The sequence below is a fragment of the Erithacus rubecula genome, assembly GCF_903797595.1.
Source record: "Erithacus rubecula genome assembly, chromosome: 3".
NCBI classification, from domain to species: Eukaryota; Metazoa; Chordata; class Aves; order Passeriformes; family Muscicapidae; genus Erithacus; species Erithacus rubecula.
The window spans coordinates 54530132-54557557 of record NC_136689.1 but is presented as its reverse complement, the minus strand read 5'-3'; the positions used below and the strand labels follow the sequence as shown (position 1 = coordinate 54557557).

Here is a 27426-nt window from a genome sequence, read left to right as displayed (position 1 = left end):
CAACTGAATGATTGCAATCAATTAGTGAAAAAGGTGTATTAAAAGTACTTTTAAGGGCCACTTTTGCAATTAAGTAGTATTTGTAGTAAAAGCCTTAGTTGTTCTGCTCTAGCAGCATCAACTGGTCTTGCCCTGATGCTTGCTGTTAACAAAAACAAGGTCCTTCCAACATTGTTTAGCCACCATGCTGTTGCATTCTTGATGTTTTCTTGTTGTTTTCTTACATTTCTCTCTTCTTCCTTTCAAATATTTTTGCACAGAGGACATGGTCTTTCATCTCACTCTGTGCATGACCCAAATAATGTATATTTACTATTTTTCACTGTTTTAGAGAAAATTGTAATGTTGATTTCTTAATTGTCTTTTTGTCACATGTACAATACCTTTTGACAGGAATGATGGTATCAAAGTTCTGTCATTGAATTTCTCTCCTTCTAGCTCTATTCCATTAAGTAATTTCCTAAACTTGATGTGGTTCAAATCAATCGTTATACTCCTCAGTGTTGATAATTAGGCCATAGCTGCCTTTTGTCCCAGATCTGTTATTTTGAATCATGGCTTACATTAAATCAGCTGATATAAAACAATTGCTTTTAGGTATCTCAAGTTGTAGATATTGCTGTTAACAGTATCATGTTGAAAGCTTTCTAGTTACGTAGTCACCACTGTGTAGTTGTGGTGAATCTTTTTTGATACTGTGTATGTTTCACAGTAATTTTCCTACGATCTTGTTTTCCTCATGTTTTCAGGTATTAGAGTTGTTATATAAACTGTATAAACTCTGTATAAACTGTTAAAAGGAAGTTTGACTATTATGACTATTATCATTACCTAATCTCCCAGGCAGAGGTACTTTACTTCTTGTCTGTGTCTGTTGCCCCATCTCGTCTTCTTTCCAGTGTTCAAGTTTTTTGTATTTAATTGAATTCTTCTGGATCCATTTTTCTTTGAATTCTTGTGTTGTGTATTCTTCTGGACTTTCTTACTTGTTTTTGCTTGTCTTTGTTTTGTAGCAGATAATTGGCTGAAGAAAAATGGGCTGACTTCTGTGTCAGGTGCTATTTCATATGTGCAATTATATGTGATATGCATATGTGTGGGTATTTTCAACAAGTTAACACTTTTCAATTAGTATGCCCAGTGTGAGATAAAATATGTAAGCCTTCAGCAGTAGAGAGATACTTAAGCAGTTTAGTGCTTGAGAAATCATTTGAAGTCACCCTCTAAACACAAGCAAGATGCTGGAAAAACACCCTAATGACTCAACCCTGCCAGTACAATCCACTAAAGACTGTGTTGTGATAGACCACTGTAATTTTAAAAATCTATTTTTTTCTCTAGGTTTTCCTTATATTCGAGCTGCATAATATAAGAGTGTAAAAATATGAAAGAAATGGTGCAACATAGCCATGTAGAGTTAAACTTCTAGAAAAAATACAACTATCTTATTGTTTGGAAGGTGATTGGTATTTTTTCATGCTGATTTTTTTTATTTGGCTGAATCAGGGCTGACCTGTTGCATATGTGTTTGAAGTAATATCATAAAATGATGACTTAAAAAAATCTATTCAATGAATAAATACAGTATTCTTCAAAATCCAACAGGAAGAAATGGATAGTAACCCCATGGTGTCATCTCTTCTGAACAAACTAGCAAACTACACTAATCTGACCCAAGGAGTAGTGGAACATGAAGAAGATGATGACAGCAAACGAAAGGAAGTCAAGGTATTTATATTTCTGATAATCCATCAAGATAAAGCTAGCTCTAAGAGATGCATTTTTCAGCCTGGAAAGAGAATATGTGAACCTAAAAATGGGAGTAAGATTTGTAATACCATGTTTAGAACTGAAGCATTTGCAGCAGCACTTGTGTTAATTTGGTGTTCTTATTAGCATATTTTAGCAAGACTTGGCTGTAAAACCTCTAGATAAAATATGTGCAAAGCTAAGATCTGATATATGGAGTATACCCAGTTTCTTCTTCTTTCCTTGTCTTCTTCCTTATGAACTTGTGCAAGCATCAGTACCTGTTATCTACCTCTAGTGAGCATATAGAAGGACTTTTTGCAGGTTTATTAATATATTTTAACTGCTTAGGTTCTTAGGTAGTTATATTAAGGCAAATTTGAGATGAAGCAGGTCACTCTTTTAAATCTGTAAGCATATTTGCACCTCTTAACATGATAGCAGTTTTTTTTAACAGCTTTCTTTGTTTTTTATGTTTAAAACTTAATCGATACATTCTGAGAAAATGCTTTGATGCAAACATCAAAAATATACTTGGGGGAAGGGAAGGCAAGGCATGTGCTCTGACAGACTGCTAAACACAGTTGCTAAAAGTGAAGTGAATTAATCAAAGGTTGTCTGTCTACTGGATACCCAAAGTGTGTGTATTTGTGTCTGTAGAAGTGAAATGTGTGCCACAATTGGAGTCTGCAGTGTCATGTTGGATTGATCCCTCTGGGAGCAGGGGCTGTTTCAGGAGAAAGCTTGGATCAAAGCATGTGACCTGACAGAGTAAAAGAACGTATGGCAAAGCAGGGATGATGAGCTGCATGGTGAACATAGTGACTAAAACTAGGAAAATTAAGGTAGATTCTGGGAAGGGACAGTGCTAGGAGTCATCTGTCTGTGTAGGGGAAGGGGTACTGCCACTGAATTTATCTGCTGAGCTATGAAGAGGAGAAGCACATGAGGATGAGTAAAAGGAAAATGAGCACAGAGCAGAAAAGGCAGAGTTGAAAATATGTTTGAAAATAAGCTTAGGCAGTTCATTTTAAGCTCCCTTAAGACAGGAAGGAGGATTTTGAGTGGAAGCTGGACAGTGGGCAAGGGTCAGGAATAAAGTCCAGCTGTTAGTTTAACTTTTTACTTATCCTGCATTAGCTTATGAGCGTGCTTTCTTTCTGTTTGTCTAGTTGTGCTTGACCTACATTAGTTTCATTTCATCTGAAGATAAACTTCAGATGTGAGAAAAGTAACACTGATCTTCTCATACTTTCCTTAGTGTGAACCCTGTTGTCCAATCAGCTGCTGTGTAGAGGTTTTTGTCAATGCAGCACAGTATTACTCCCTCTGGAGCTGACTAGCCAAATGAACATTGTGTCCTCACTTGCACTTGATCTTGTTAGTGTGCCATGTGGTGGCCTGATAACACAGTTTTTATGTATGTGTCTTAATTTCACTCCTGAAATTGTGATAGTTAAGTAGCAGCCTGTCAGAATATCATTTCTAATGGTGGGATTGAGTCATTAGTGTTGATGCTGCACATGGATAATTCCCAAGATGGTAAAAATAAAAAATATAGTTTAAATGGCATTCTATCATTCCTTCTACGTACTTCGAAATTTAGTATTTTCTTAATAATTTTGATAACTTCTAAAGCATCAATGGTTGTTTATTTATTTTAATTGCTTGCCGTTTTTCACAGCTCAAGTTGTGATTTAAGACCATCTTGTGTAACAGGAAAGCTACTGTGCATAACTTGATTCTAACTAGACTATTTCAAAGCCTGATTTCTCTTCATAAGTGTAGGAGATTGAAACTTTATTGATGAAGCCTGAAGGCTTTTGTGTGTATCTTGACCTATGATGATCACTATCAAATTAAAAGTACACATATACTGTGTCATGGCAGGTTCTACAATTTTTGAAAAAAGAAATTGTAGTCAGCTCTGCATTACTTCTTGCTCTGTCTTAATACCTTGTCTGTAATTGAAAATACTATTGAATATAGTATTGAATATAATTTATAGTATTGAATATAATTTTTTTTGTGACAGCTGTGTGGCAATTTGTGATCAACTTTTTGCAGAATACAAATGATATTTTTATTATGGCAGTAATTTATCTTCAACCTGTAACTTTAGCGTGTAACTGGTATTTCAGAAAAAGCTTGTAAAGTGTTACAATCAATAAATAAAGGGCCATCCTATCCCTATCAAGGTTTCATCCTAATTCTTGTGAAACAAGAGAGTTTGCTATCAGAAATAGTTTTCTCTCTTTTCAGGAATTTCTCTTCATAAATAGCATGTGAATATTTGCAAAACTGGGCACTCTGAAGCTTCCATTCAGCTTCACTTGGCATTTGTTCAATGAGCATTTGTGATAAGTGTTTATGGAACAAAGTGCTTATGGATTTAAATTTTTAGTGCAAAGGAATTGATGTTCTCACTTTGTTTCCAGGGTCCACGAATGGGCACTTTTATTGGTGTGTATCTTCCCTGTTTGCAAAACATCTTGGGAGTAATCCTTTTCCTGCGTTTAACATGGATTGTAGGAACAGCTGGAGTTCTTGAGTCTTTCATCATTGTGTTCATGTGTTGTGCTTGTGTAAGTTAACCTTATTTTGCTTCTTTTTTAAACTCTTGGCCAAATCCTCTGTAGGAAGGTACTGATACCTTCTAATATATGAATATCAGGGAAAGATAACCATATTTAATTGTATTTGTTAAATTGAAGTGATATTTAACCAGTATGGTTGAATTGAAAGCAGTGAGTGTCAAGTGTCAGTCTAACCAGTATGGACATTCTTTTGAGTTGATCAAAGGAAGCTTTGTATCTAGTATTATATGAGTTTTATTAAATTGGCCTTTAGCAAATATTTCATTTTTTGCTTTGAGATCTGAACTGTTCTGCTTTTTACAACTTCAGAAAAAACTGAATAATAAAGTACAAATCAAACCACAGCATTGCATCCATAGACTAATTTTTTAGAATGTGAGACCACTACTAGATGTTATCATAACAATGTTACAATTAGTTTTCACTGCTTTTTAATTGCAATAATGAAAATATATTTTAATATATTCGATGGTCTCTATTCTTCCAGTTATTTTTTAAAGACTGTGTCAAATATCTAAGTTAACTAAATCTTCTGCTAAAAAGATGAGTAATTGAGTTGCATGGATATCCCAAATGAAACATCTTGGGGAAGAAACAGTCTAGCTCCATTTGATTACTGTTTTGCTCAATCTTTCAAAAAAACACCTCCAAAATTCTGGTAATTTAAATTTCCTCTATTTCATCTTTCCACAGACTATGCTAACTGCAATTTCAATGAGTGCTATAGCAACAAATGGTGTAGTTCCAGGTAATGAAGAATTTTATCTTGCATGGCAAATTCTCTAATGATGGAAGTTTAAATCCGGGATAAGAAATTCTTACAGTTCTCAAATATCAGAAGTAATGCTTTTGTGTCAAATGCATGTTTTCTTTTAATTGATTTTATAAATATCTTTCTAATGTGAGATGCAATCTTTAACTGGGCCTTCTGGGAATTACTATCTGCAGCACATCTTTGTCATCAATCATTTGATGCGGTTTTAATCGAAGATAAGATAAATGATACATATGGGAGGGAAAGTAAGAGTGAGAAGAATTGAAGAACTTAGGGTAAAAGTGAATAGTATGTAAGTGAACAAAGCAATCCATCCCTACCCAACACCTTTAAACACCACTAAAAACATGTGCTCTGTATTGAAAGGGGCAATGGTTTCATACACAGAAAATAGAAATAACCAGTAGAAAATATTCTGTTTTGTCCTTGTCTCATAAAGAAAAAAAATTTATTGTTTGATGGCTTAAGGTTAGAAGCTAAAAGTTCATTCACATCTATTTATACCTGTATATCCTTTTCTAATTTACCTCTGTTGAGCTGGTAGAATTTTTCCAATTCTTTCTTTAGTCTTCACTTTCTGTTCCACAGAAAATGCACATGGGGATATTATTCTTGAAACATACATTCTAACTGCACAGATAGTATAGATATTGGTTACAGTCTTGGCATGAGCATGTCAGTGGAGACACATGGAGTGGTAATCTTGATTGTGTTGATTGAATGATTCAAATATTTGTTCTCTACTGCCATTTTTAATCTGAAGACCTGGAGGTGTTTGTTTTGTTTCTTCTTTTTTTTTTTTTTTTTTTGTTTTGTTTTGTTTTGTTTTGTTTTGTTTGTTTTGTTTTGTTTTGTTTTGTTCTGTTAAATTCACAGCTGGAGGCTCTTACTACATGATTTCAAGATCTTTAGGGCCAGAGTTTGGTGGAGCAGTGGGACTTTGTTTCTACTTGGGCACAACCTTTGCAGGAGCAATGTACATTCTTGGTACCATTGAAATTTTATTGGTGAGTACTAGTTTCTATTAAGACTAAATGTATTTGGGCTGTTCTGGGATATTGCTGATGAATGTTTTTAATGGTCTAAAATGCATTCTAGTTTGGTGATTGTTAATGTTTTGATGCTCCATTTTCAGGATGTTGATATATATTCTTACTCTACTCAGGACTATTTGAGGAAGTTAAATTTTTACCAGTAATATGAAAATAAATTAAAGGCTATTTGATGTATATTTATTCTACTTAATGTTCAAACCAAGAGGAAATCCTCTTTTTCCAAATGATAGTCTGCAAGCCTAGATCAACAAGCATTACCACAATAACTCACTGCTGCCCAATGAAAAGTTGTGAAGAACATGAAGAGCATATCTCTGATGGGGCAATAATAATCTATCCCACTTCCTCATTTCCAAACTACTGGCTTTGAATTTTCATGTATTTGCAAAGATGCAGTGGAAGGCTGCCTGTATGGCAGTGGCCTGGCTACTGTGGCTTTGTTTCATCCAGGAGGGTCCAATAATTGGTCATCATATCAGAAATTGAAGATATGCACAGGAGTTACTCAGAATCTTTCTTGTTACTTACTATGATCCATGTCATCAAATCCAGTCTTTTAAAAATGTAAATTAGAGATAGTCTTCACTAATGCTTGCTTGTGGGATCTGATCTGGCATATCTGATCTACAATAGTAACACGAGCATATGTTGAATTGTGGGGCACTGCTCTCCCTATTAGAGCCATGCTGGGTTTGTGTTGCTAATAACAATGGATGGGGTTCAGCTACAGAATTTGAAGTAAAATGATGCCCAGGATCTCACAAAGACCTCAGAATAGACCCCTGACATAGCCACAGGCTGTAAGTGGTTTTTTTTTTTTTTTTCCCCTCAACTGGGTTATTTGGAGAAATAGGAATCAGTCATCTGCCTGTGGTTTTCCCTGGCAAAGGCTGTGAACAGAAGGAGAACAAAATCCACAAGAAAATCTTCTGGAGTACCTCCATAAGGAGCCTGAAACTTCTGCAGTGTCACAGTGTAGGGTTTTCTAGCAATATATACTCTATCTCTAATAAGTTTTTAGCTTGCTTTCTTTTTCTTCCATGATGATGTCACAATTTTAATTTCTTCCAGCATTCTTGTCAATATTAATTTATTAAACTTAAATGTAATCTAAGAAAACTCTGGTAAATAATTGTCTATGCCTATTTTTGGGTTTTGCTTATGAATGTATCCTGGTAGTCTCCTGCTCAAAGTTTCTTCTTGCCTTTAGAAATAATATTATTGAAAAATAGTAATTTTAGTAGTTTTTTGAAGGACTAGAGTTGCCTCAAGCCTTAATATTCAAGTCCTAGCAGCTGAGCAGAGAAGAGGTTTTTTTTGCTAGAAGGAATATAGATATTGTTATGTAGTGTAGTACACTAGTGTCTCAGAACTACAGATCAGTTTGTCTTCTCACATGCATTTATCAGTATAAGTGCTGTAAACAGTTTCCAACTTCTTTTTGGGTAGAACACACCAAAATTTAAGAGAGATCTGTAAGAGAATCTTGTTTGAAATTGCAGTTGTTTGAAATGTGTTTTAGCACATTACTAAGCTTTTTCACACTAAACTTACATTGTGCTGTTGCAACTTTAGATTAAACTGTTATGAAGATAATATAGGGTCTGTAATACTGAGAACACTTTTGGTTTGTTATACTTTTGTTTGATTCTTCATACTTTGTTTCAATCAATGGAAGTCTAGTTTATGGTTTGGGGTTTTTTCTTTTGTTTTTGTCATGTGCTACTTCCTTTCCCCCCCAAATTCCTTAGCAGTTTTTCCAGTTTGGCAGACAGATGAAATTGAGGAGTGGAAGCTCTTTAACAGGAAACAAGAAGCTGGAGCAAAAGGTGTATCCTATTCTCAAAACTTGTTTTTCTTCACCCTTGGCTTTTCCTCCCTTTTATCTCTACAGTTTCTAAATGCCTGAATTATATGGCTGAACTCATCCGTGAAAGTAAAACTGGTATAGAGGGTTAGATTTTGTGGTTCAAGTAAATGATTTCTTAGTAAAATGTTCATTATTACACGCATGATAGTTTACCCTATCTCTTGCAGACCTATATTACTCCAAATGCTGCTATATTTAAAGTGACAGATGTTGCTGATGAACCAGAGGCTATGCTGAACAACATGAGAGTCTATGGAACGTGTATTATCATTTTGATGGCAATAGTGGTTTTTGTGGGAGTAAAGTATGTCAACAAACTTGCACTGGTCTTCCTTGCCTGTGTGATTCTTTCCATCATTGCCATATATGCTGGAGTTATTAAGAGTGCTTTTGACCCTCCTGACTTTCCGTAAGTGCAATATCGAAGTTGTATGGATTATTTAAAAGAAAAAAAAGTGTGGGGAGGGAACAGTTACTGTAACCATTTCATGCTTTAAGTTAAAAATACAACCATATTGGCTTTAGTGGTAGGTTTGTGTTGTTTGAATACCAATGTGCTCATTTGTTATTCTGAGTTACATATCTGAATATTTCTCTCATTTTTCATAAGATATGATAACTCTAGAAAATGTTCTTTGAAGTTTAAAATTACTGGCTGTTATTCCATCCACACCTAAAGAATAAAAAGGTCAGTTTTGCTGACAGTAAATGTAACTGCTTTATCTAAAGATTAAAAAAAATGACCTATGGAATAAAGATAAAAGGTCAAAAAATTGTAGCTATGAACTGTAGTTATGAAAGAAACATGCTTTTAAACTTTGTGTTATGAAAGTTTAAAAGAAAAAAGAAATTTTGAAAACTTCTGTTTCTCCCTACTTAAAATTGAAACACTGAAGTGTTTAAATTCACTTGTGTTTAAGACTTTCCCATTAATAAAATAAAATGTAATTGTTATGCATGGCACATTGCTTCTCAAAGTCCTCAATGTACTTAATTCTTAGCTCAATAAGAGTTATTTCTTTACTCCAGTTATTGGTTGCATTTTACCCAGTTATGTGAGTAGCATTTTTGTGCATCTTTTTCTGTTGAAAGAGGAAACAAAATTATATTGCTTAGGAAATGATCAGAATAGGCTGATAACTTTATAATAAGTTATCCTTTGCTGTTTGATTATTACAAATGCAGTATTGCTTTGAAGTGTTGGTAATTACATTACAAATTCAGCATTAGAACAGTACTTGTGGACTGTTCTGAAACATGATTTTACATGTATAATGTTGACATATTTCTGAATAAAACTCCTGTTTCTTACAGTAACTTCCAATGGGGAAATAGTAGTATGTTTTTATCACCTGTATAGGTAAAAGAGGGTTTATGTGGATATGTAGCATAGGTAAGACTCTACCTGGAAACCTTAAATGTGGCTGCTACTGTTTCATTATTCTATTGGGGGGAAAAATTTAAAGAGTTTATTTTCTACAAATATAATGGTTTACATTTAGAGTCTGCCTCAAAATGAGAAACTCAAGTGCAGTTTTATGTAATGATAAGACTGATCTGATGGTAGTTGTTAAAAAACCTCAAAAAAACCCAGCTTCCACATAGCTGGTTAGTTAGGTTGATATCACTAACCTCCATTAAGTTTGTCCATTGTATAGGTGGTAGAATAGTTTACCTCAAGATCTCCCAGTTGAATGAAACGGAAGGAAGTTTCCATTGTTTTTATCATTTGACCCTGCTGCTATTGAGTCATCAAATCAGTAGCAATTAAAAAGAGAAATAAGCAAGGGAAGTGGCAAGATGATCTGTTTAGCAACAGTTTTCTGTTAAATCTTTTCAATTTCCATGTGATGCAATACCTTGAAGCTGCACTGGTGTATCTGCCTAATCTGCATGTTTTATTTGATGTTCCTTCTTTTGTCTTCATAGATATGTATCATTCCATTTTAAAACAAACCTGGAATCCTAAGCATCTTTTGTATAGTTTAGCAAAGGAATATACCTAGACCCTTAATATTCTGTGCTGGTATGAATTTGCTTTTGACAACTGTTCGGGCTTTTCTAATTTTCTTTCATTCCTGAAAGAAATAATTTGCTTCCCAAATATATGATTCTTTAATTTGTACTCCCATCACTGTTGTTAAATTTTGCTGTTTAACTTTATTTGCTTATTTCCTACCTTTTGGATTGTAATATTTTTGAGGATAATCTAAAATTTTTAGTTGCTAGAAAAGGGATGGCACGATTTACTTGATTAATCTTACTTTTGTATTTTCTTCATCAGACTTGTCTTTTAATTAAGTTAATTAAGTATTACTTAAATTTTACTTCTTCTACTAAAATTTTATTCTTTCTTGTAGGACTGAATGCTTCATGATCACTGTTAGTAGTCAAGCTGCTTAAATTGATTGTACTTTCTAAAGAACAAATCAGGAGGCAAAATAGCTGCCAATATCATAAAGTAGAAATATTTTACCCATGTTTTGAAGACTATTGATGATAGTTTTAGATGTAGAAACTATATACTGTTTTAGTAGATGTAGTATAGGCCTTAAGATAGTGTAAATACTAGGTTTCTGAAGAAGTCTGATGGACAAAAAATGGCTTAATCCACAGCCTTGTATTGCAGGAACACTGATTTTATTTTTTTTTGTTTATAGTATCTGTCTCCTTGGAAACCGTACATTGTCAAAACGCAACTTTGAGGTGTGTGCCAAATTTACAGAAAGCAATAATGAAACAAAGACTACACCTTTGTGGCGCCTGTTCTGTGATAGTCCTTTGCTTAATGCTACGTGTGATGACTACTTTATTCGCAATAATGTAACAGAAATTCAAGGAATTCCAGGAGTAATGAGTGGAGTTCTAGCTGGTGAGTTGGAAAGTTCAGTGATTTGAAAGTTTTTGGACATTATTAATTTGGCCAATGGCCGTTCAGTAATATAGTGATCTAGTCTGCCACTATTTCTTTACCCCTAATCTGTGTGAATGATTGCTACCTTAAGCATACTTCTATAAAAATTTCATCTGGCTTTAGCATCTTAGTATCAAGTGCTTTAATTTGGGGGTAATTGGAGTTTTATAGATACTCTTTCCAATGCTATTGTTTGATCAAAAAGGTTATAAAGTGCTTATTGCAACTTTTTTTTTTTTCAATGTGTATGCACACATTTCAATAAGCCATTCATTAATATATTTTCAAACTCTCCTGAAGGAGAACTTGTTTCCAGTTCACAGGTGTAATAAGAATAAAGTTCTGTGGATTGTCCAATGTTTACAAGTTAGTGATTAAAACCAAGAAAACTACAAAATCTTTTCTTTACAGATCTGTATGGTTGTGGCAGCTTGGAATTCAAATTGCATTGAGTCAAATGGTTAATCTTAAATATGTATTAATTTGTACTGTACACACACAAATAATGTTTCTGGGATGAAGTGGATACTCTGCTACCTCTCCTTTTCATCCCTGAAAATAAAGTTTGGTTTATATAAATATGCTACATAGGGATGCTAGATAATTGTTGCTGCTATAGTACTCCTGTTTAAAATATCACAATTAAAGTATACAAATACATTAAGAGATACTAAAAGAAACATAGGCTTCTCTGAATCTGAATGTGTGTTTTTTAAAAATAAGTAATTTTCTCAATGAAAAATGAAATTATTTGCTTGTTACAAGAAATATAACTTAGAGTTTGTTCTCTGATTTTTATAATTTACCATATTCATATTATCTACAATTTTTCATGATTTTACATTTCCTGCCCCAGCTCACAAATCAGCTATATGTTAAAATTGTTGGATTTAAATTGTTCTTTTACTTTTTGGAAGTTTCAGGCTGAGAACTATTTTTTTTTTTTTTGAAAGATGTACTTGTGTTCCATTCACTGTTTAATGTTTCATTGGGCAAGCAATCCTGTATGAAAGGATATTTTGCTGATTTATTCTTACATAATGCTAAGATATCTAAAGACCAGGAATCAGCTGAAAGCTCAGTGTGAGTGACATGCTTTTCAGTATTCATTGCTCTTAGCTGTAGTGAATTTCATCAATTCCATTATGTTTACTCACTGAATCTTTTTTTTGTGGGGGTTATTTTTTTGGTGTTGTTTTCTTTTGTTGAGTTTATTTTTAAGATCATTGCAGTTTTTTTCCTTCTACAGCTTTGAATTAACTACAAATTGCCAGCAGGCTCTCATCTTGGTGCTGGCTCCTATTTTTGGGCTGTTTAAGTGTCCTGGATAGCACTGGTTACATCCTGATGGTCGTTCTTGTGGAAGCTTACTTTGTTTTCTCATATATGATAGGACAACTTGTCTCATTTTCAAATAAAGATCAGTGTGGTCTGTTCTCACGTTCTTATCAAGGCACACAAATCATTGTTTTCCACAAATGTAAGCTCTCAAAAGTTACTGGCTCTTTGACCTATCAGTCTTCAAACATACTTGGTTTGTTGGGGAATTCAAGCTATATTCTGCTGGGTTTTTTTTGCTTATCAGTGATTTTTCTGGAGTCTGGTTATCCTGCTTGTCTTACCATATGGAATTTTTTTGCCATGAACAGCTGAATCCTGAACTGTTATCCAGGATTATTCTGTATAGAAGGTCTCAAAGAACTCAAATTACTGTTAAGTACCATTTATTTTTCATAATGCTCCTCAAAATAGAAGAACAAGAAGTATTAGTATATACTAAGATTCCCTGAACCTGGAGATAAGTTTTGTTATTTTTTCACAATACAATACATCTGTGTGCCTGTGCAATATAAGTGTTCATTCTACAGACATGTTAGAATTTAATTCTATAACTATATTTTCCTTTAATGGAAGAGAAAACTTTGCAGGACACATCTTGCACTACTGCATTTTTATGCAAGGACTGGAATGCCCACCTGTTGCAATTGGTATTAATCATACTTGGAAATGTCATGGGTTTTGTGTAAGAAAAAGGCATGTGATTCCTAGGAGTACTGCATTCTTACTAGTTGATATCCTGAAACAGAGATGACACTGGTTTTGCTTTTTCCCCCACCTTGCAGATAATCTCTGGAGTGCCTATTCAGAAAAAGGATCAATAGTTGAGAAGAAAGATCAGCCATCAGTTGCTGGATCAGAAGACTCAAAAATGGCTGGACTTCCTTATGTTTTCACAGACATCATGACCTACTTCACAATGCTTGTAGGGATTTATTTCCCATCTGTGACAGGTAGATGCAACTATTTTTCTTGTGTGAGGATGTGTACTTATATCTGGGAAAAAAGAATTCCTGTGAAATTTTTTCATTTTCATCAATCTCATAGGTGATTCATGCTGTTGCTAGTTTCTGTGTCTGAGGTTATATACCTAAATCCTTCTGGTGCTAGGGAGACATAGGTCATGGCTGATGACTTTTGGAGGTTATAGGACTTAAGAAATCTGTTTAAGGGTCATTTCTATGCCTGCAAAGAAAGCAAAACCCTTATGTGTTACTGAGTGCTTATTCAAAATAAGGTGCATATCTTTATAACACCTTAATCTTCAAAGGCATGAGAGAACAGTTTATATTAAAATGAATCTTCCAGTGTCCAAGTTGCCCAGTTAACTGCCTGGGATGTGTTTACATGTCCAATATTATTTTGCCACATGAACTGTGTAGACTTTTTTGCCAAGAGTAGACTATTTCATTTTCCTCAAATCATGCTTGACTGAAAAAACCAGACATTTTTCTTCAGAAGTCCCAGCTGAAGTAATTGTAGTGTCAAGTAACAGAATAGAACTCCAATAGGAAGTTGCATCACTTTTTGCTAGTTCATTTTGAAGTGGAAGCATCCCTATTCACTGTTTGAACCCCACTGTTCCCATTTCTTTACTTCAGATTCTTACCAGCATTTTATCATATCTGAACCTATGGTTAATGTTTCGTTCCATGGAGTTTGACAATGTTCTTGCACTGGAACATCTTGACATTAGCTTCCATGTTTTTGCTTCCAGTGGACAGGTCAATTCTAGGAGAGATGGCAGAATCAATTATAGTGTAGGTTTCTTCCTCTCCTGTCACAGTATGTGCTACAAAATAATTCTGTTCTCTTTTTTGATTCATATGCCTGCATACATGTGATTTTTCTAACCATTCTTTTTCTTACCTTCTCTATTTTTTTTTGCTTCTAAGCCTTTACTTATTAGTTTATTGATTTGCTTGCTTATGTTTTATTGTCATTATGATGGTCTGTTTAGTAGAAAGTTAGTGCATCAGGTCACACTGCCTAAAATTGCAAAAATAAGTCCCTATTAATTTATAACATCCATCTCCAGTAGCAAAATTACTACTCCTTGTATTTCTTCAAGAATGATTCTGGGGTAATGCTTAAAATATATTTTTTTAAATCTATCTTTTTACTGACTTTTATATGATTTGATTATTCAAGTGGGTAACAACAGAGATTCCTGAATAAAATGAAGGTATAAATTAAGGATTTGTGTGGGATTATAATATACTTCTGTAGCCTGCTCCATTGCTAATAGTTGAGTTAAATTGGGCTAAAAATTTGATATTCTTATTCTATTAGTTATTATCATGGAGTTATTATTGATTTTATGACATAGATTTTGTCTCTTTTTAAGGTATTATGGCAGGTTCAAACAGATCTGGAGATTTAAAGGATGCTCAGAAATCTATCCCTACTGGAACCATTTTAGCTATTTCAACTACATCTTTTATTTGTATCCTTTTTATGGTGACTTTTTTTCTAGTCTGCATTCTGTAGATTCTGTAGGTATAACAGGCTTTTCACTGGAAAGTCATTAGAGTTCCCTGAGTATAAAATGAATGAAATCTAAACTGAAAAGAAATATTTTATATTTGTTGAAAATATCAGTATTATTTATAAGTTTTATCTCAAATTTTATTAACAAATATATATTCTACTAGTGCTTCAAATTTAAATTGATGTCTTTGGTCAAGTGATCCAAAGGTTTTTAGCTTTAGGCTTCAGTTGACAGATTGTTACCTTACTCAGTATAACCACATTTTACACCAAACAACCTGCAATACAAGTTGTGGGTCCTTCAAAACCTAGAGTACACAAGTACTTGCTTCTTTGTATGAGAAAATACCTGTTCTGTTGCATGAAAAATGAACTGGCTACTTCCAATACTTCACAAATCACTGTGAATCAAATACAGTCATAAAGAACATAAACTAAAAAATCATAGCAAGGAAGAACAAAAAAAAAAAAAAAACCAACCAAAAAAAACCCAAAAAAGCAACCAGGAAATATACACATATACTTCATTGTCATGGACATACCTTGGTGAAATATTGTGGGATTTCCTCTACGTGATTTTTTAGAGAGTAATCTTCCTTCAGTCTAAGTAACAGATCTCTCCTGTATAGTGTTGTTTGGTGCCTGTATAGAAGGTGTAATATTAAGAGATAAGTAAGTATATTCAACTTCTAATATTGCATGGAGTATATGTAATCATAGGTTATATTAATAGGACTTATCAATGGCTCTTCTGTGAAATATCCGTATTTCTTTTGTGTAGCTTAAAACTGGAGGGAAAGCTTGTCTGTTAAACTTAGATGGGTACAAAAACTGGTCAGGTTATTAGACTATATGCCTTCAAGAAGCAGAAGCAGAATCTAACATAAATGTCTGCAGTTGAACTAGCCTAACAAAATGTTCTTGATGAAGAAAATCATAATTAGTATTTGCAGAGCTTATGGATGGGGATAAGGGGATATTACTTTGGGAGAAGTAATAGGTTTTTGAGGAACAAATTTAAAAATTTGAGAGTTGCATGACAAGGGGTGTTTATAAGACTTCAGTGCTCCATTAGATCTATGATTTCCACTAGACATGATTTCCATGTTATCTTTTGGTTTGAAATCTCAGCAGTACATCAGGAGTCATGTCGATTTTCAATCATGTTAATTACCTGAATGAAGGGAATAAATGGGATGGACATAAGTATGAAGAGAATCTCCAGATTCTGATCAATTTCTCCATTAGGAGAAGTTGGTTAATATGAAACCATTGTCACCTTTCACAATTGTTTTCTTGTTGGTGTTTTGTTCTCTTTTCTGCTGAGACCCATGTTTGCTTATGGTGATAAAACAGTGTCATTGGGGTATGGTTTAAAAGGTGGTGAAGTTGATGCTGAGACAACTTAATTCATTAGTCTAGAAGGAAAACCATAATTTAGAAGCTGGATTCTAAGGAAACTAATATAGGAAGCAGCAGGGGATCCATGAAAGGCTTTTGACAGTGTCTCTCACAGTATCCTTATAGGCAAACTCAAGAACTGTGGACAGTGAGGTGGATTGAGAAGTGGCTGACTGGCAAATCCCAGAGGGTCATGATCAGTGACAGACAGTTGGATAGTTACTAGGCTGTAACTAGTGGTGTCCCCCAGGGTTCTGTATTGGACCAGTGGTATGTCCTTGTGGCCAAGAAGACCAGTGTAATCCTGATTTGCTTTAGGAGGAAGAACATTGGCAGCAGGTCAAGGGAGGTGATTCTGCCCCTCTATTCAGCTCTGGTAAGGCCAGGGCCATTTGGAGTGCTGTGTTCATTTCTGGGTTCTTCAGAACATGAGAGACTTGGAGCCTCTGGAGGCCCAGTGGAGGGCTATGAAGGTGATAAAGGTATTGGAGCATCTTCTTATGAAGAAAGGCTGAGGGAACTGAGCCTGCTCAGCCTTAAGAAGAGACAGCTGAGAGGGGACCTCTTCAATATATTTAAGTAACTGAAGTTAGGTATCTAAAAAAAAAAAGTGGAGGTAGTATTGGATGGGACACTCATGACTGTAATGAAAGCACGTCTTCCTGATTTCTACCCACTTGTTTGCTGTAGTAAATTAAAAATTGCATCAGGTTGCACAACAGCCATAAGATGTGGAAAACTCAATATGGTTGTGTCTAGTAATTTCTCTGTTTACTTGTTGCATGTCAGTGCCACATTTTTAAAAGGAAAGGCTAATACTTTTTGTGAATCTCCTGCTTATGCCTCAGAGTTTACTTGTATTTGTAGTGGAACTGATTTCTGCAAACTAGTTCCTAGCTGTCATAAGGATCTGTAAGGTACATATGTACATACTCCTGCTATTGCTGTTAATTCAGAAAAATTTGCCAATATATCTGATAATTACTGCATATCTACTTAGAGGCAGCACTTAATGTGAATTGATTAAAATGTCTTCTTTAGAACAGCACAATAAAGAGAGATTGCTTGACAGGGAAATCCTATAGTGTGTACTGTAGCATAGTGTTTATTGTTAAAAAGCACTGTTGTCCAGAAGGATTGAAATGTGGGTGTTAAAGCTATAATAAAAGTGATTTTAGTGCTTACTGATTATTATTATTTTTATTATTTTTTAAATTATTTTGGTTTTCCCTGTTCTTTCCTAAGGTTTGGAGAAGCAGTTAAAGGAAATCTGGTGGTTGGTACACTGGCCTGGCCTTCTCCATGGGTTATTGTGATTGGTTCATTCTTTTCAACTTGTGGTGCTGGTCTCCAGAGTCTCACTGGTGCACCCCGGCTGCTGCAGGCCATTGCAAGAGATGGCATTGTACCCTTTATTCAAGTGAGATTTTTTTTGCTCTTGTTGTTACAGTACTTCTAATGTAGCTTCTATTTTGACAAAAAAAAAAAAACCAACCAAAAACACCAACAAAAGACACGTTATTTCTCTGTGCATGTTTTAAGAAGAAATAAATTATTTTTCTCAAAATAAGGAGCTGGCAAACAGAAGATGATGAGAGAATTCTTGCTGGGCTGCTTCTGCAAGACCTAGGCAACTACGCTTGAGTTAAAAATAAGTAAATAAAACTCCAAAATATAATAGTATCTGTAGAGCAAAGCTGTGATCTTTATGGTGAAGTTTGGAATTTGAAAGCTTGCCTCAAGACTTCAAGACTATCTGTATCTGTAACAGGAAATAAATACACTAAGTATGCTAGGGCTGAGTAGTGGTGGAGTTAGATTTGTCAACGGAAAAGGGTTATAATGCAATAAGTCATAATTTCTGGGTAGTAGAGAGAAGGAGAAACAAGAAAAATCTACTTTTGCCTGAAGCAAAAATTTGGTAGAGAGAGGGTGACATTTTGATTACATGTCTTCAGAGTTAAACTTGAAAGGAATGAAGAATTGAAAGGAATGATTTTTGGTTTGAGAAGTGAATGAGAATTGAATAGAAGTAGGATATTTTAGAGAGGGATTTGACACTTCAGGATGCACTTGCTGTATTGCAGTGATATGGCATGGACAATCAAGGAAATGCAAGGAGATTATTAGAGTAGCAAGAGTATGACATATTTAAGAAAAAAACCCAAAAGACTTGAAACTTGAGTAGAAAAAAATGGAATTTTAATGTAATAGGAAAATTGATGGATCACAGGAAGCTAAAAGAAGAAGACAGCATGGAAAGTGAATGAGGACTTAATTTCTGTAATTGAATGGAAGAATATGGAAGAGAATAAATATCACTGGAACCTCAGGCAAAGTATTTTGCCATCTGTCACCAGTACAGTTGTACAGAATTCTCAACAAAGGCAACTACCACATGTAAAAGGGTTTTTGGTAGGGCTCTGTGCAGAATCATAGTCTTATCTAATTTCTCTTTAAGGGTCAATATTATATTGATAAGTACTGAATTGTCACCTAATTTCTGTGTTACGAAAAGTGCTTGATTTAAGAATATTTCAACAACAGCTGCTGTAGGACTTTAATGTTATGTAGTCGTTGCTTACTTTAGTAAGCATATTTCATATGTGTGTTTCGCAATTTTAGTTTTGGCTTTTCATAGAATAGATTGCATGATTTTCCTTTGTAACTAATAACTACTTTTAGTTCCAGTTAGAACTGAATAAGTTAGTTCATGATTTGCACCATAGTTTATTACTGTATAATGAACAGCTTTCCCTGGTCTTACTGTAAACTTGAATTGAACTAGATATTTGGTCATGGAAAAGCAAATGGAGAACCAACTTGGGCTCTGCTCCTCACTGCTGGTATTTGTGAAATAGGAATTTTGATAGCTTCATTGGACAGTGTAGCACCGATTCTTTCAATGTAAGTATGAGCGTGGTGTTTTGTATTCTTAAGTTAAATAGTATTTTCTTTTAAAATTACTAGGTAATTACTTTTCTTTTTGCAATAATACATGTTGGACTTTGTTTTCTAGCAGATTATATTCCTACTACATCCTGGATATAACATGAATGAACAAAATGTTATGGCTAAACTAATTTCTAGGTACAAAAAAATTTTTCCATGACAGAGGTCTGGAATGCTAATAAAAATATGTTCAACTTTTAAAAAACTTGGATTTAAAAATAGCAATTACTGCTATTTTGGGTCAAGCACATCTAACAGAGACAGACATACAGTATTTTAGAATATGAATAGAATTTAATTTTCTTGACTTTGTCTAGAACATGATATTATCTGAGCTACTATAGAAAGAGAAGAAAATGAACTCTATCTCAGCCAAAAATGATGCACCATGTTTGTCAGTTATTTGCCATATTTTGTCTCAAAATTTTTATGTTTGAGGCTCTATATTGTGGTAATGCCATATTTTGAGGACTAATATTCTGTAAATAATCTTAATGTTTATCTTTGTATTCTCTTGACCACTGGGAACATAGTGTACAAGAAAATGGACACCTTCCTTCCCTTTTTTGGACTGTGTTTATATTTTTATGCACATCTAGTACATTTCTCATTAGGAAATGCTCTTCCTTTCTTAACAGGTTTTTCCTTATGTGCTATATGTTTGTAAATCTGGCTTGTGCAGTTCAGACGCTTTTGCGAACTCCCAACTGGAGACCTCGTTTCAAGTATTACCACTGGTAGGGAATATTTCTGCACTCAGAAGGGTTAAAACTAACTATGCAGCCTTAAATTGTTTATTTTATTGCAATAATGAAACAAATCTCCTTTCTGATTTAAATGAATTATGATTCATGCACTATATAAGAGCATCAATTGTTTTCCTGTGTTTAGAATAGCTCCATAGTAATAACAGTGATCATGAAAACATGTGGCTAACATAGATAGTTTGGAAAGGGGTTGCAGGATGAGTTTTAATACCTCAAACTAAGATTGGGAAGCTTCTTGATTTTTTTAAACTGTATGTTAAAAGTACATAATTTAATTAAAAATAATTTTATTGAGAAATTTTAATGCTGAAGTAACTTTAAATACTAGAGCATTTAGTAGGTAAGCTGGAGTGCTTCTAGGATTTAAGAGTTCCTTATGATTTTTGCTTTTAAAGAGTTAAGTGAAAATAAAATGTTGCAGTTTTAGCTTTGAAAAAAACTTGTCAAATCTGCTCAGTAATTGTGTGCTAGTTTGACACCTAACCCTCCAAATACATATATTTGGCAGCAATTCAATTTTATATTTTTCTCAGAGACATCAGTGAGGCAGCTGACTCACTGTGTGACTACTTCTAGCCAAAGCAGCTGTTGGAATGTTCAGCTGGAATTGGGATGGCATTTTATTTTTTGAGTGAAAGTTAAGTAACTACAAAACTGATGTCCTCAGAACTGGTACAAAGCATTGCCTTAGTTTAAAATTGAACTTGGTGCACTAAAGTACCAGACTAAAGGTACCAAGCCAAAGCTGACTATATTGACACTGTCAATATAGGCAAAGTTAGCTCTAACTTGGAAATTGGGTGAAAATGAATTTGGGAGATTTTATATGACTAGAAGTATCCACAAAACTGTGCATTTTGAGATGATTTACATTTATATTTGTTAAGTGTGGATAAACCAGACATATAGACTTAAGTTTGGAACTACTTTTGTAATGTTTTTCAGCTTACAGTCAATTCTTCTTTGTAACCTTTAGAAGATTGTTTTCTGTATTCTATTTGCTTGTGTTACTGGCCAAGGGACAGGCCACAACAGAAGTGAAGAATAGAATTGATGAGTCAAATTGAATTTAAACTAATCGACTATTTTTGCTGCAAGTAACAAAGTTGTTTATTATTATTTGAATTTTTTTAGCTTAAATTCAAATCAACAGTAATAAGTGATAATGTGTTTTGTAACTGACCTTACTTGCTGAAATTTCAATACTGACAAATGTAGTAAATTTTTTGTTATATCTAATTTAGATGCATTATTTATTTCACGCAAAGGTTCTGAATGCAATTTTTTCATATTGGCTAAAATTGGGACAATGTATTTTTTTATTTTATAGTAGCTAAAAAAATAGCCTTTGAAGGTGAAAGGCCTTTCTGGAAGTTAGCTTAAATAAGAAATTATCATTGTAGAACATTTGCATGCCTATTTAAAAAAATGGAAAAAAATGGTTTCTTTTAGGACTCTTTCATTCGTGGGGATGAGTTTATGTCTTGCCTTGATGTTCATTTGCTCTTGGTACTATGCTTTGATTGCCATGCTAATCGCAGGATGTATATACAAATACATAGAATATAGAGGGTAAGACCATATATCTTATTTATTCTATATTTAATATCTTTACCATTCAGCAAAAACCTCTCTTGTGTAAAATAGATACAACTGAAGTAATAAAGTTCATAGTATTCTTTGAAACAAGGTAAGATCCGATTTCTGTTAAGGGTTGTAAGTTTCCAGATTTGAATTTCTCTGGAAGCTCTGTCACAAACTTTTCAACAGTGAGAACTTACAGAAATTAAAAACAATAAATCTGGGAAACTTATTGGAGCAGAGATGAGGGTGTTTTGGTACTTCAGCAACATTACTGCTGAATATCAAGCAGCAGCTATTACAGAACTGTAAATTATTATTACCTTGTGCAGAAGCTCAAACTCTATTTTTTATGTGTGTGGACTTGGTTACTTTCTAGAATTAGTCTTTAAATTGCAACATACTTTACATTGTGTGCATTTGTCAAGAGATAGTCATACCTGTAGGACATGCTGAGCAGCTGTGAGTCTTAAACAGCATGCTGTGTTCATAAAAAAAGTCCAGAAAATTAAACCAGCAAACAACACAAAAAAGACCCTGACTCAACAACATATACAAACACTACCGGTAGTTATGACCAGTCAATGTGCATGCTATCCCTTTCTAAGAAAAGATATCCTATGCTGAAAGAAAATAGTAAGATCTTGTAGCAGGAAATTGAAGCTAGGCCACTTGTCTTGATGAGTGATTAGGCACAGTTCTTAAGTGGATCAGCTGGTATAAAGTGTTCCACCCTGTGGATTCTCCATCTCTTAATAACTCCATTTCCAGATTAGATGCTTTCCTGGATTATAACAACTCCATTTACTGGGCTAAAGATAAGGAAATTAATTTCCTGATTTTAGTGAAGGCAGATTAGATGGTAACAGTTCTGCGTGCATGCATATATATATATATATATATATATATATATATATATGTGCACACTTAAAATGATCCATAACTTCAAATTCACATGTAAGTTCTACAAATGTTGGCACATAACCAGGACATTTAACTTATTGAAGGAGATGCTTTAATAGAGGTAGCAAAGTTCAGAGAAAATTAATGAGTGAAAATTAGAGGGAGGGAGGGTAGGTGGGCAAGGGAGATGGACCCCTTGCCATTTATAGAATCCTTTCTCCTGACCACTTTTAATCACCAATACTGTATATTGGAATTAAAAGGACTGGAAAATGTAGGAAGAGTGAAAATGGTCAGGAGAATGGATGTAGCTTTAGGCTTTCTGAGAGAGAAGCTGTGAAGGAAAGAAAGTGGAGAAGGCTATAGCTGTAGGGTTGAGGGCAAGATAGGCTATACTAGTCCATGTGAAGTCAAGTTTCACTTGCTAATTTTGTTGCTTTAAAATAATTCCCTTTAAGTATCCTTCACTTATTCATTCTAGTGCTAAAAAGCAACTTAAATCGCTCTCACCATTGCAAAAATGCTTCTGAAGAATAAATAAACTAGACCATAGTAAACATTTATAAATACAGAAAAAATTACCTTGAAGGGGTCTGGAACTGTTTCACCTTAGTTAGTCTTCAATCTTGCTTTAAGTCTATAAGACAAGGTGTTTTCATACAAAAAAAGAGTGAGCATTTTTTACATAAGAAAAAGTACTTGATTTGTATGAATAAATGCGACCCTGTTAATTGAATCCTTTTGTGTCCTGAAGAGCGGAAAAGGAATGGGGCGATGGAATCCGAGGACTGTCCCTGAATGCAGCTCGCTATGCTTTGCTTCGTGTTGAAGATGGTCCTCCTCACACCAAGAACTGGAGGTAGAGTCCTGTGTCTTTTGGGGTCAATTATTTCTTGAAATATTTGGTATATATTTGGAATACTGCTGGAAAAGCAGTGAAGTAAAGATAAAGTGGAATTCACCTTTAAAATAATGTTTTAACTTGGGCATGGCAGTGATGTCATTGCGATACTACTGTTTCACTGAAATGGAATATGTCTTGTGGTCAGCATCTAATCAACTTTGAACTTAAATCCATATGGTGTTGACATGGTTTTTAAAAGTGCAGAAGAATTGTAATGTTTGATTATTTACAGGCTTTTCAGATTCAAAGAAACAGTTATTTTGAATCTTACTGTCTCTACAGAAGGAACACTGCAATTCCATAAGTGCATTTTTTTTTTTTAAATTTTATATATGTTCCTTCTGATATATATTGTACAAGTCTACAGAGGACTCTTTATTTGTTTAAATTCATTTTTGTGATATTCATTTTTATATAGCTTCATTCAATAGTAGCACTTTCTAAATTGCGTAGATGCCATTAAAACAAAATCTCACATTTCACTGTAGTGGAGTTAGATGTCCACTACTGTTTTTACAATGTATTTTTTTTTCACTTGTAAAATTTAATTTTCCTCAAAACCAACATTAAAAAATTACTTACCATTTAAAAATTAAGGACATTTCCACATTATCACTTCTGATGTATGTAATGTGATATTTAATTCTAGTCGCTGCTCAGTGATAGTATCATGGGGTGCATGCACATGCAGTGTTCTGTTGTCCTTCAGTATGATGGCATTATTTTACCATTTTTCCTGGGACTGATGAACTTGGCATCTCAGATACACCAATATAATATGGTGTTGACAATCCTGTTAAATATTTGACTGCTTCAGTTCCAAATGAGGTATCTTTCTACTGTGTCAATGTAATTGCTGGAACTGAACCATCTTGTTGCATCTTAAACTGTGCTAGTTCTGAGGTAAGAAGTATGATCCAACTTGTAATCAGTCTTCTAAATTTGTAGCAATGACAGGAAAAGTATTAAATGGTTATTTGGGAAAAGTAATTCAATTGCATATTGATTAAAGGAAATAGAGTGCATCCTTATCTAGTATACAGTTGAAACTGAACTTTGGGTACTCTTGGCATGATTAAGGGGTTGACTGTCCTTTTGTATGGACCTACACATGTAGAGGGATGGGTCATTAAGAAAATAATGAAAATCCAGAAGGATTAACTGCAAGTTCAGTACCTGCACAGGCATATTCAGAGCAGTGATACAAGACTGGGAAGCTGCTCTGGTAGAAAAAACCTGCTGGTTCCCAATAGACAGAAATTCAACAGTGTGTCTGGGCAATGGCATGCTGGACATTATTGACAGGAGGATAGGTAATACATTGAGAAGTAAATACACTGGGAGATATTTCTTTTTGTTTAGCACTCATTAGAATACATCTAGAATATTTCTTCCATGTTTATGTACCGTGATGTAGGAATGACAAACTTGAGTAGATACGACCACAGATGATGGTTGGAGCACAGGAGCATCTCTCCTCTGGGGACAGACTGAGGGGAGCTGTGGTTATTCAGCTTGGAGAAGGATGAAGAGGAGCCTAAAAGCTGTTACAACTAGCTTATAAACGTGCAAAACTTAAAAGAGGGTTACTAAGAAGATGGGGTCAGATTTCTTACAGCAGGTTAGGGTAGGAGAATAAGAGAACATGATAAAATAATTAGGCATTGAAGAGGTGACCCAGAGGTCTGTTCGTAGAGGTTTTCCAAATCCAGCTGAATAAAGCAGTAAACAATGTGGTGGCATTCAGTGTCAAGTAATTTCAAGCAGAAGATTGCACCAGATGACATTGGAAGAGTGACTTTATAATTTTCTTGGTAAAACAGGTCTTTTAGGGAGCTTTCCAAAATGACATTGTGATGGGTTATGTATTTCATACCTGAACTTTTGTTGCTATTGCAAATTATGGCTTACCTACTTAGGAGTTGGCTGTTTGCCATTGAATTAAGCAATTAATCCCCATTTTATTAATTGTTAATTTTAATTTTCCAGTTCTTCTTAATGTGTATGTGTGCACTAAATGGTTTTTTTTTCCTCCCTTTGTTTGGCAGACCTCAACTCTTGGTCTTGTTAAACTTGGATAATGAGCAGTTAGTGAAACACCCTAGATTGCTTTCTTTTACCTCTCAGTTGAAGGCTGGTAAAGGACTGACTATTGTGGGTTCTGTGCTTCAGGGAATCTACTTAGATAAATGTACAGAAACTCAGAAAGCTGAACAGGTATGTAAAAGAGAGCTTGCAAATACTTGTAATTTACATTAGTATTTAAATATTGAATCTGGAGCTGGATAACTCTTACGTTGAATGAGAACAGACTTGTAAAATATTGGATAAAACATCTATTTTCGCTTTGAACACAATCAGTGATTATATAAAAAGAATAAATTGGTGTATGTAGCAAAATGTTTTAAAATATTTTTGTAATAGGATGAGACAATGCTGATACTTCCTAGCTTTTTCTTTAGTATCGAGAGCCCTGGGCTTACAATTAAATTACATTAAAAAAAACAACAAACAAACCCTGATCCCCAAAACAAAACCAAAAACCAACAAAACAAACAAACAAAAGAAAAATCCCTCAAATCCACAACAAAACAAAAATGCACACAAAAACCAACATCAACATCAAAACACCAAACCCACCAAGTTTTAACAAAATTACCTTATAAAGAAAAAAGCGTTTATTTAACAAAAAAAATAAAATGTTTAAGTAACAAATGCAAATGTTTGGTAAAATATCATCCTCATGATGTGATTTTTGCATCCTTCTAGAAATACATAGGAGAATTAGGATTTGCTGGAAAACTGTGAACAGGATTCTTCTTGAGATCCTTTATTTTATTTTTTGATTTATACCATATCTCCAGAGAAATTAGGATAGGTAGGAAAAAATAGTAAGTTTTCATATAATTTAAAATTACATCCAGCTATGATTACAAACACAAGTGAATTTAGTTATAGTATTTCTTTAATAATACTACTTGTATTTACTTACCTATGCAAATTCTCGTACTCCTATCTTTATAGAGTGGGGAAGTTTGGAGAAAATATCATGTTTCCTGTATTTTATTGAAATGTCCAAAAGTAGGTTTTGATTGTTGTTACATCTTCCATATTGGTTAATTTCTGCAGTGTTGTTCAAAAGAGTACCAGTTATGTCTACTTTTTTGACCCAAGCAGTCTTCAAAGCTGTGTAAAAACCCCTGTGATTTTTTTCAGACCTGGTATCTCTTAAATAGATGAGCATTTATAGTCTTGAAATGGACTAGCAAAATAGCTAACTGCCCATTTCCTCAGAGTTTTCTTTTTTCTTCCTCTTGGTACTCAGGCTTATCCATAGTGGTTTTTAAAATAACAAAATAACAAAAAATAACAGATGGCCTATTTGATATCATATGAAAAGGTTCTAAGAGACCAGTGAAAAGTCCAGCTATGGTATATTGTGAAAATAGTTGTTATTAAGCTGTTGCTATCAACATGTATGAGTAGACAACAAGACAAAGAATACAAAATCAGGCCTATGAAATGAAACAGGAAAAAAAAAAAAACCCTTTAAAGAAAAACTATTTATCCACAAGAATTTGTTATTTGTAGATTGCCTAACTTAGCTGTTTTTCTGGGAGAGGGAAAATGAATGAGTTTAAGGGAGGCCTAATCCATGGCTTCTCTAGAAAGGCAGACCTGGCGTTAAGATTCAGGAAACTATTGCTTTTAAAATGGAGATGAAGATGAATTGTAAAAGTTTCAGCATCTGGAGGCCTCATTGATTCTGGAAAATTGAAACTAAAATGTGTTTCTAGGAGACCTGTAGGAAATAAAGATTTCTTCTGTCTTTTAAAAAAACCCATCTATTTAAACTGATAAATCCTCACAGATATTATTTGCACAGACTCACTATCTTTGCTAGCAAATTCTCTGAAGACTCTTTTTTTCTCTGTCAAATAGAGTTTCTAATGTGAAGGCACACTGAGGCAGTGCCTGGCACTCTGTGATTCAATCTGTTCCTGATGATTTTTGACAAATTTTGTTTTTTGTAAAATTCAAAATATTTATGTGTTAGTTCTTCGTTCTGAAACGTGTTGATCTCCCACATAAGTCACTGATGATGATGGGGGATTTTAAAGTTATTTAAT

General features: G+C 34.2%; 1 protein-coding gene across 2 annotated transcripts in view; it reads left to right on the top strand.

The window, feature by feature from the left end:
• The window catches only part of LOC306800142 (solute carrier family 12 member 7-like), a 56742-nt gene that overhangs the window by 13318 nt on the left and 15998 nt on the right, over positions 1 to 27426 (top strand). For both annotated transcript variants that reach the window (XM_079301988.1, XM_079301989.1), the window contains exons 3-17: positions 1606 to 1728; positions 4188 to 4334; positions 5040 to 5094; positions 5998 to 6128; positions 8214 to 8455; positions 10707 to 10918; positions 13084 to 13251; positions 14646 to 14744; positions 15403 to 15460; positions 17435 to 17609; positions 18978 to 19096; positions 19780 to 19878; positions 21361 to 21480; positions 23147 to 23251; positions 25345 to 25513. In XM_079301988.1, coding sequence (XP_079158114.1) covers positions 1606 to 1728; positions 4188 to 4334; positions 5040 to 5094; positions 5998 to 6128; positions 8214 to 8455; positions 10707 to 10918; positions 13084 to 13251; positions 14646 to 14744; positions 15403 to 15460; positions 17435 to 17609; positions 18978 to 19096; positions 19780 to 19878; positions 21361 to 21480; positions 23147 to 23251; positions 25345 to 25513 — 2022 coding nt within the window. The remainder of the gene's footprint in view (positions 1 to 1605; positions 1729 to 4187; positions 4335 to 5039; positions 5095 to 5997; positions 6129 to 8213; positions 8456 to 10706; positions 10919 to 13083; positions 13252 to 14645; positions 14745 to 15402; positions 15461 to 17434; positions 17610 to 18977; positions 19097 to 19779; positions 19879 to 21360; positions 21481 to 23146; positions 23252 to 25344; positions 25514 to 27426) is intronic.